The sequence below is a fragment of the Prionailurus bengalensis genome, chromosome A2 (assembly GCF_016509475.1).
Source record: "Prionailurus bengalensis isolate Pbe53 chromosome A2, Fcat_Pben_1.1_paternal_pri, whole genome shotgun sequence".
In the NCBI taxonomy this organism is placed as follows: Eukaryota; Metazoa; Chordata; class Mammalia; order Carnivora; family Felidae; genus Prionailurus; species Prionailurus bengalensis.
The window spans coordinates 18,780,145-18,790,697 of record NC_057348.1 but is presented as its reverse complement, the minus strand read 5'-3'; the positions used below and the strand labels follow the sequence as shown (position 1 = coordinate 18,790,697).

The following is a 10,553-nucleotide window of genomic DNA, read 5'->3' as shown; positions in this document are numbered from 1 at the left end:
CCCCTCCCAGGGGCACACTCTCACCCCTCCCAGGGGCACAAAAATGGTAAGGTTATGGAGGCTATCAGGTTAGCTGCTCGAAGACCACCTCCAAGTCCTCTGAATGGGCGTGGATGGGTCCTCTCTTCCCTCTGTCAAATGGACATCAGTCCCACACCCCATTCACATCCTAGAACAATGTAGGGGCCAGGGAAATAGATGCTTGGAGGCAATGGCATTGTAATAAAGACACTGCTTTTATTTAGTTTGATATGTTTCTATACAGAATGCAGAAAACACATCTTAAAATCATATAGAAGGAAATAAAAACATGTCAGTGGTTGGTGAACACTTGAATGTGAGATTGGCTCTCTGTCTCACAGAGTCCAACGGCCGTCGCCAGCCCGGCGCTCAGGGGAGGAGGCTGCCTGCAAGGGCATTGTTGCTGTTGTTATTCTGTTCACTGCCCCATCGCCTCCAGTTGCTATGGCAACAGGCCATTCTGGGCCAGCCACATCTCTGCGTGGCAGTGCCCGATGGTGGGGTTGCTAGGAGCAACGGAGCTGTTTGGAAGGCCTTTCAAAGCCCTCACCTGGAACACTGGGAATTGTTTATTTTTTGACAAGGTCATCAAAAATAATCTCACCAGGTCAGACCCTGCTTGTGTTCCTGACTCTGGGCAGTGGGGAAGAAACTCTGGCTTGGATCAGGGCTCAGAGGCACGAGACCCAGTCACCAGAGGTCCACTGAGCCCTCATCAACAGGCTCCCCCAACTGGGGCACTGCTCACTTGAGTACCCCACCAGGGGCTGAGCAAGGGAGAGAGGCTGGGCCCTGTGGGAAAAGGTGCAAAGGGAATGCCCTTCTGAGAAGGGCAGGCTGGAGACCCCTCCTCTCTGACCAGCCCTCCCCTCCTGAGGCAGCACACACAAATCCTCTGCAAAACTGTGGATATGGCTTAGAAGTGGCTGCTTGGTTTGCAAAGGGAGCCTGGGTCCACCCACCAGCCTTCGATCACGAAAGGGAAACATTATTGCAAAAGGCATTCCTCCCTAAAAGGTACCCAAAATAACCCTTAGACATCAAGAAAAGTCATGCTCAAAATGGTTTCTTCCAAAGGAGGAGAATCAAAGCAGAGTGGGCACCCCTGAGTCATGGGACAGAGATGCAGATGGACGGACGGACGTTCTGCTAAAAAAGGCAAAAGAAGCCCAGTGTAATTCCAGAATTTAAACTGTTACGAAAAGAAGGGGAAAAAAATCAAAATGAGCAAAGCCATCAGTTCCATGGAATCAACACTAAGAGCTTGTACAAACTGCTGTAAGCATCACCGTTTTTAATCTTTTTTTTAATAAAACAATTTGAGGCTGTATAAAAACTTTAGTAAAAAATTAGCTTTGAGAGCCCACAGATTTTTACTATGAACTATTGCTGGCACTCCTCCCCAGCCACCAGACCTCTCCCAGCCCAAGGCCCGGAACTGGAGTGCCAGAGAAGAGGGGTGGGGTGGGACAGGGTGGGGCTGTGGACTGTTGGGACAAAGCGGCCAAGGTCAAGTGAGGAAAGAGCATCACATGACATAAAAATATTGCATCTTCACCAAAATGTCCCCCACTGAGTGTTTCAGAAGCCATGATATTCCTTTTAGGAAGGGGAAAAAAACACACAGAAGAAGGGTAAAAGAAAATAGGTTGATGTGGTCGAGTCCCTCGACCTCCCCAGCCACCCCGCCACGAGCAGCTGGCCCACCCTGGAGCACCTAGGTTGGGGGCCACGGCCACCACTGCCTCTTAGGAGTCCTCTTTCCATGGAAATGAAGACCCCTTGGTGGGGGGCCACCAGCGTGCATGGGGTAGGGGTGTGGATGTCCACGGCCAGGAGGCCCCTCCGGCTTCCAGCCCCTGGCAACAGCGGGAGAGCAAGCCCAGCACCAGGACCCTGGCCCCAGAGCCAGGGCCAGGAGGCCCCCAGTCAGGCTCCGGGGTATCAGAGCAACCAAGTTTACATAGTGTGAAAAAATAGGATTCCTTTGATAAAAAATACTGTCCCTTGGTCTTCTCTAAGTTTGAAACACCCTGGGAGCTTATTTTTAGCAAAGCAATTTCCCATACCCACCCAAAAATTATACATACAAGTTTAGGTAAACAGCAGATTAAATGTAAAAACTTAACCTTAACTTCTGAAAGTCCTTTGAATTTAATCTTTAGCTACTGTTTTCCATGTTACATCCTGCAGCTAGACACACGTGAATAGAAAAAAACAGTACAGTTAGTGTTAAAGGCAAAACGCAGAGAGCCGGGAAGCTGCCCGGCACTGCCTGCGAGTTCATTCACGGCTCCGCTCCATCTACCTCTACTCCAAACAGTGCTTTCAGAGCCAGCCATCAAAACCGCAGCGAAGAATTTTCTATGAACAAACAAAAAGCTGTTAGGCAAAAAATAAAAGTAAAAATGTCCCCAAAGCCTCTCCAGCTGCTTTGGGGTTTAGGAGGACCAGAGAGGGCGGGCTTGTCCAGGCCTCGCGTGTGTCAGTGTGTGCTAGGTCAGGTGTCGGCTCCCAGTGGGCGATGGTCTGCAGGCCACCGGTCTCCACAGACAACACCATGTTGTCTCCAGGGCCCTGCCCTACCCCTGCCTCCACCCAGGCGCTTGTGGGTTAAGGGGGCACGTAGGGAGGGGGCGACCGGTATGGGGTCATGTTCTTGGGACGAGAGCCCTTGCCCTCCATGGGGGCCGTGAAGGGTGGGGGGGGCTGGTAAGGAGGCGCATTGGGATCCTCATCCCGCAGGGGCGTGTACTCTCCCACGGTGTCCTGGTTCAGAGGAGTGGTCTCGGGCACGCTCTGGTTGGGGTACTCAGGAGGGGGGAGAGGGGCTTTCTCCTCCTGCAGGATAAGTGGCATGCTGGAGGAGGGTGGCGGCTTGGAGTCATCCAGCTCGTCCGCAAAGATGATAGGCACCCCCTTCTTGATGAAGGTGGCCTGGTCCTCGAGGGTGAGCTTGCCCTTCCGCTTCTTTCGATAGCAGATCATGGCAATGATGCCGGCAATGAGCAGGATGGCTGCAACCACCACGGCTGGAATGACCGTGTGCAGGTAAACGTCATCCTCACTGCTCTTCTCAGGGTCCCTATCCGGCACGTCTGTGGGCGGTGCCTCTGAGGGCACCCTCTTGGGTGGTGCCACAGGGATAAACTGTAGATGCCGGCAGCTGCCTGAGCCTGTCACAGCAATGCTCGTGGCCTTGAAGTCAGGCTCCAAGGCGTTGGAGAAGGCAGCCCGAGGTTTCCCGTCATCTTCCGCAATCCTCCGGCTCAGCACCATGATCCGCTCCTTGGGGCAGGGCTCCAGGGGCAATGTGTTGTTGGTCCACTCCACCACGATGGAGCCCCGGGTGATATTCTGCAGAGTGATGGTGCTACAGTTGCGGTCCCCAAAAGCAAAGGCTAGCTTCTTCACGAGGGCGATCTTCTTGTGGATGTCATTCACCACTGGTGCTGGGTCACCCATAAACTTGGCCTTGAACCGTGCAGGAGCCCTGTCTCCTTGAGGGCGCTTGTGGACATGGATCTCAAAAGCATCCACAGCTGATAGGCCCCCTTTGTCTGTGGCGTGCATAAAGTATTCGTGCTTGCCCACGTGGCTGCTGTCAGGCAGGCCATACATGAGCTGGCTGTTGCTGTTGAACTGTACCCAAGACTTCTCACCTACCAGCTGCTGCTCCCGAAGCTTCAGAGTCAGTTTCAGCTTATCAGTGGTGGTGTCCTCATTGTCATAGAAGGTGTCTGATGCGATCTTCACCTCAAAGTAGGTGCCAACCCAGGCATCGACCCTGTCGATATGGTTCTTGAGCTCTGGCCGCTGGTTGGGTTCTGCTCCACGGGGAACCCCACTCGTGGTGGTGCGGATGCGAGTAGGCGGGGAAGCGGTTTCCAATCTGGTTATGGGAACTTTGGTGGTGACCCGTGGCACCGGGCGGGGCGTCCGTGGCTTTTTGGTAGGCCTTCGAGTTGTGGTGGTTGAGGAGTCAGTAGAAGGCGTGGCTGGTTTTGGTGTGGATATTCGTGGCTTCTTGGTGGTAGTCGTGGGAGGGGTGGCGACTGCTGTGGGCTCCACATAGCCAGGAATGGTCATCGTTGGGCGGATCTGGCCAGGAACTGTGGTGCCAGCTTCTGACACCCGAGTGGGCTGGATGGGGCCTAAGGTTGGGGTCTGAATAATGGCACCTCGAGTCCGAATGGTGACTGTGGGCTTTCCAGGAACAGGATCTCTGACTGGAGGAGCCATGGTCTCTGTTGGAGGAGCAATGGCTGGAGATGTGGGGGTAGGCACAATCCTGGATGGTGGCTCCTGGATGGCCGTGGTTGGAGGCCCAATGGCAGTGACAGGTGTGGGTGTGGCATGGATCTGCCTCCGGATGCGTTTGGGAAGAGGGGGCTTCTTGTTGGCTATATGCCAACCCACCACAGGGTAGCCAAGCTGGGCGGACATAGTGCCCTCTCTGGCAGGGGCCTCCACACCACGAATATCAGGCACATTGTTCTGGTTCAGGGAGCAGCCCAGCTTCCAAGAGAGGAGGGCCCCATTCTCTACCACCTTTTTCGCATTTCCTGGGCCAGCCATGAAGGCTGACATGTCAAACAGTCTATTATTCACCACTGGTACCAACTTCATGTTGTGAAGCTCCACTTCTGAGAAGCTCTGCATCCTGTGCAGGAGGTCAATCCTTTGCTTTGGGGTCATCTTGGTGAGGTCAGCATCCAGAATGACCGTCAGAACAGTCACAGGCTCATCGGCAGCACAGGCAGATGACACCACCTCAGCAGGGTCTGGTGATGCCGCCCGCACAGACTGCGGCTCACAGTGGTCTTCAGGGTATACCTCAATAGAGAACACACTGGAGGTCTGGGGAACATGGCTCCCATTGGCCCCCAGCCGTGCAGTGCTCACTGAAATGTAATGCACACCCTTATCGGTGTCAAGAGGGAGGCCCTCCAGGGTGTGGCTCTGTGGGTCCCAGTGCAGCCAGGATGGCAGGGCCTCCTTCCCTGCTGTGGACACCTAAAAGAGATACCAGCATGAGTTAAGTGGTACTGTCAATGAATAACCTGACAATGATCACAACAGTTCATCATGGACCCAGCCTGAATTGTGTGACAGGCTTAAGGTAGAATTGAGAATTTCTGCTGGGGATGGGGGGAGGGACCAATTCCTCTCCTGGAGCTCTCATTCACCTGTCACGAAAGACTGGGGCTGCCAGATAGGCTAGCTTGGAATGCAAATGATTTGCCCAAGGCCACACTGTGGGGAGACAGCAGTGGTGGCATTCAAAGACGCGTCTCATCCCAGAGAGCAGATGCCATGGAGCTCAAGAAATGTTGCAGGTTTTTACAAAAGTGATATATACCCTGCCACCTACTTACCCACTTGGCTTGCAGAATCAGGTGCAAGTGTCTCATCCCTCAGCACTCCTTTCAACCTCATCTCAGCCTTCTCCCTGCCCTCTACAGACACAATTTTGCTCAAGTCATATGCCCTTCCTGCCCAGGGTGGAAATGCATGTGGGCCTGGGTGCAAGAGACAGCTCAATGTCTCCAGATGCCTCAACTGTACAACCACGTCAGTGGGACGTGCGTTCAAGAAGAGTGGGATGCATTTGGGTAGCAAATACAGTTAGCGGTATCTAATGTTTGGTGGTTTTTTTTTTTTTAATTTTTTTAATGTTTATTTATTTTTGAGACAGAGAGAGACAGAGCATGAATGGGGGAGGGGCAGAGAGAGAGGGAGACACAGATCAGAAGCAGGCTCCAGGCTCTGAGCCATCAGCCCAGAGCCCGACGCGGGGCTCGAACTCACAATCCGTGAGATCATGACCTGAGCTGAAGTCGGATGCTCAACCGACTGAGCCACCCAGGTGCCCCTGGTGTTTTTTATTTAAAATAGGCTTCACGCCCAGCACAGAGCCCAACGCGGGGCCCAAACTCATGACTCTGAGATCAAGACCTGAGATGAGACCAAGAGTTGGACGCTTAACCAACTGAACCACCCAGGTGCCCCTGTATATACTGCCTTAATTAACCCTGCTTTTTAAAACTCAAGAAAAATTGCAACACCCAGGGTTAGGTACTGGAAACAATTATTCTGGAAGTGTTTATCAAAGATTCCAAGGAGAGTTCTATAGTCAACTTAAGTTTGGGAAATCTACAGAACCCATGTCTGACCTTGGAGAGCCCAGTCACAAAGGCAGGCCTGAGGAGCTCACCCCTTATTCCACCCAATAGCACCTCCTAGGTGCTCCTGTTTTAGGGTAGAAGTCCTTTTCTAAAGGGGCATGACTGGTAATAATCAAGGTACACAAAGGAATGCTGCCAGAGAAATTTCAACCATCAGTTGACAAAGGGAAACAAGACTTGCCTCTTGCCCAGGCCCTATCCACAATTACTCTCACCTTTAGGAAACACCTATTCCTGCCCCCAATGCCAGAAAGGTGGCACCCACTCTCTGATCTAACCAAAGGCACTCTTAGCTCCACTTTACCATTCCACTAAGCTCAGAGACAACACTGGCCAACAGACATGTCTTACTGCTAGCCTTGGCACCAGGAATTTGTCCTTCATGGCCATTGCTTGTCAGCAGAGGGATAATAAAATGTTTCTCTTCCCACAGCAGGAAGACCAGAGTCATGCCTGCAGGGCTCCATAGGGGCTCTGGTTCCTCAGGCTTCCTCCCGCCAAGAGTCAGGTACCTGATTGGGAAGGAGACCCAGAGCTCATACCTGATCTTCCCACCCAGGACCCAGTGTTCAGGCAGCATGTCATTCCACCAATCTTATCAGTGACCAGATACTTACCTCCCTATAAACAGATTTCCTACTTCCAGCAAAAACCCATGAGAAGACATCAGACATTATTAGAAGTTACTATTATTGGGGTTGTCCTTTACTGACTGCTGTCTGAGCCACTGAGATTACTGAGCTTTTTACACCCCCCCCCATGTTTATTCGTTTTTGAGAGAGAGAAACAGAGTGCGAGTGGAGGAGGGGCAGAGAGAGAGAGAGCAGGACACAGAATACGAAGCAGGCTCCAGGCTCTGAGCTGTCAGCACAGAGCCCGACGCAGGGCTTGAATCCAAGAACTGTGAGAACCTGAGCCAAAGTTGGACGCTTAACTGACTGAGCCACCCAGGCGCCCCTGTGAACAGCATTTCTTTTGTGACCACTATCTAATTAATGCACCACTAAGAACCCCCCTTCCTGTCCTTCACCATCCACTGCAAACACAGTGGTAAAATATCTGAAATGGTAAAATATCTGTAAATATGGGTATCTTGAAATCCATGAAAAATGCTAAATATATTTTTCCTTTAAAATCTTTTTTAGCTACAAAAATACTTACTTCAAATGTTTTGCTTAAAAGTCTATGCTTCACTTTTTTTTCAGTTATATTAAATATGAAAACTGTCACATCCATATATAAACATATAAAGCAAAGGCTAAATGTCTCATTTTGCAAAAAACAGGAAGCAAATCTTTAAGGCCTAAATAGAGTAGTCAGGGAACCATGAGATGTTTTACAAAGGTGGGGCATGACTTATGGCCCTGAGAGGCAGACAGTAGGTGAGCCAGAGTATAGCCTGGTTTCTAGCCACTCCATTATGTTTCCTAACCCCATTCCATCCCAATGGCCACCACTGGGATGAGAGCACACCTAGCAGAGGGAGGGCCTAGAAAAGAGCTCAAGGTGAAGTCATCCAAGGAGAAGTCACCTGTAGAGAAGACCAAACAGAGCCAGGAGAGACCAGGATAGGCTCTGGAAGTGGGTACCAACTGGCTGGCCAGGCCCCTGGGACATTCCTGAGTAGCCAGACATCTGTGCCTGTGCCCAGCCCTATGTATTCCATCAGCACAGATGAGTACATAGCCCAGTGCTTTTCCAAGTCTCTCACTAGAGATACAAGGGCACTTTATAACAGAGAAAACAGAGAAGGGCCCCACCTCCTCAAGCTTCCCAGCCTGGCTCAATTCCTATTCTGCTGACCCCAAGGGCCACAGCTCTCCTGCCAGACATTTCCTAAGGAATAAGCCCCAAGCCACTCTTCGGCCAAGGTTCCCACACAGCCACCGTTGGAATACGTATACTTATTTAAACTATGCCAACTAACATTATCACACATTAATAACATATAATAGCCTCTCCAACCCACATCCCTGCCTTCCTTTCTGCAGATTCTGGCTCCTCAGGATCCTGGGGTGCTAGCCATGCCCCGGCCACAGGACAGGTGTCCAATGTGGATCTCTAGCCCTAAAGCAGGCAGTCCCCAGGGCCTTAGGTACTCCTCATACAGGAAGGAAAGGTACCAACCTGAATGGTCTAAAATCCATGCATCTCTGAGCATCCTGGCACTGGGAATGTCAGGCCCAGGCAGCACTTTGGGTGGCAATGATTTGCTTTAATAAAGGGCCACATGAAGCAAAGCAAATGAACTCCACAAGGAACCTAGCCAAGTCACAGGCAAGCTGGCATCTCTGTATTCTCAAGGCTATTTGGGGAAAGCCCCTGAACTAGGAAGTCTGAACATGCCTCAAGGTCTGGCACTGTCCACAGACCCTGAAGGATTCCACTAACAGCCCCTTGCTCCTGAGGGCACCCAGTTCAGGGAATGCTCTGTAATGCAGCACCTGCTCTACGCTGACAAAGCAGGAGGCCTTCAGCCCATGGGAATTCCACACATCCTTCCAAGCTTTCAAAACTTCCAGGCTCTACACACTTTTTCTCTTAAGGCCTAAGGGCGAAGCAGGTTATAAAAGTTACTCCTGAGAGATGCTGCCCCTATGACAAGCCAGGACTCTTCCTATAACAGCAGATGATCTGACAAGAAGCCCCATCTCCAGGAGTCCTTGGCTGAACTCCAGCTCCAGCTAGGCTGAGGCTTGACCCAACCTCAGCCTCAGTTTTCTCATCTACAAAAGAAGAAAATGATGCCATCATTTGCCACAATCACAGGGCCAGGCACACATTGGATTCTCTGTGGGTGCTGGTTCCCCGCACACTCCTGGGCCGAGAGAGGACCCAGTATGTATTGTGAGGCATCTGCACTGACAGGTCCAGGGTCCACTCCCAGTCTCCCTTCTGGCCTTGGACCCAGCATACACTGTGGCCACTTCTCCCTGTTCATCCCCCAGAGCAGAAGCTCAAAGCATCAAAGGGAAGTGGGGAGGCTACAGGAAGGGGAAGCCAGGATCCTTCCTACAGGGGAACAAAGCCCAGGGACCCTCAGGGACTTGCTTGCCTCTTAAGACCTATCTGTCAGGAGTGGATGAAAACCCTGAGGGGTGTGGGGTAGAGGAGAACTTGCTGCAGGGACAACCCAAAGACCAGCATCCAGCTCCTCAGTCTCAAACAGGGGTGCTCCATCCTGATACATTTGCACATGAGATTCTCACTAACCTTAGAGATACTCATAGGAAGATTTCTGCCCTAGCTGTCTCCCATCCAAGTACTAACCAGGCCCGACCTGCATAGCTTCTGAGATCAGACGAGATTGGGCACGTTCAGGATGGTATGGCCATAGACTCTGCCCTAGCCGTACCACCTACAACTAACCCTTAATGGCTGCCATACTAGGAATGGCAGACAAGAGGCAGGAATCAGAGCTCTTGTGAGCTGCTCATCAGTGCCAGCACATGTGTTTGGGTGACAGGCTGGTCCAGGCCATGGAACTCCCCCAGGGTTTCAGGTCACTCAGCCAAAATACCAACACTGTCTTTGAGTTGGGGGAGGCAAGGCCTGCTGGCCTTATGAAGCAGCCACCTTGGAAAGAAGTCTTCAGGCTGTTAGTGGGAACACCCATAGGAGGCAGAAACTGCAGGAGGAAGGCTGAAGATCACAGGCTCTAGCTTACAGGCTCACATAGAAATAGCCAGAAATCTTTCAGCAACCCTCAGAAAGGACACGCTTCTGAGATGGAAGGCAAGCCCACCAGTGAGGAAAACAAGATCTCCAATAGCCATACACGGAGTTTTAGAACTCTTGATCCAGGGGCGCCTAGGTGGCTCACTCAAACATCTGACTTCAGCTCACGTCATGATCTCACAATTCGTGAGTTCGAACCTGACATCATTGTTCCGCACTGGTAGCGTGCAGCCTGCTTGAGATTCTCACTCTCCCCTCTCTCTCTGCTCTTCCCCTGCTTGCACTTTCTCTTAAAATAAATAAATAAACTTAAAAAATAATAATAAAAAAAAGAAGTATTGATCCATAAAGTGCATCCAAAAACATTAAGAATCAAAACCACAAAACTTGGGCAGACCCATATGGAGTTCCAAAGGTTACCCAGCAATGCCCACAATGAACCACCACAACTAATGACTGGGGAACTGACAAACATGAAGGTTCTGGCCACTCTTTAGTCTACACTAATAGATGACTAGTAACTGACTCCCTGTTCAGCTCTGGGACACTGTCTCCAACTGTTTCGCTGGTGCCCTCTCTCACACAGAACGTCAAACATCAAGTTTGATAAAGATACAGCACCTGTTCTAAACACCATGCAACACAAGTAACATCTCTCACCCCAAA

At 51.2% G+C, this 10,553-nt stretch overlaps 1 protein-coding gene across 4 annotated transcripts in view; it reads right to left on the bottom strand.

The window, feature by feature from the left end:
* Window positions 1-217: 217 nt before the first annotated feature.
* Window positions 218-10,553, bottom strand: part of DAG1 (dystroglycan 1) — a 71,722-nt gene continuing 61,386 nt past the window's right edge. For all 4 annotated transcript variants that reach the window (XM_043590396.1, XM_043590394.1, XM_043590395.1 and 1 more), the window contains one exon: window positions 218-5,037. In XM_043590396.1, the coding sequence (XP_043446331.1) occupies window positions 2,635-5,037 (2,403 nt within the window). In that variant the 3' untranslated portion in view covers window positions 218-2,634. The remainder of the gene's footprint in view (window positions 5,038-10,553) is intronic.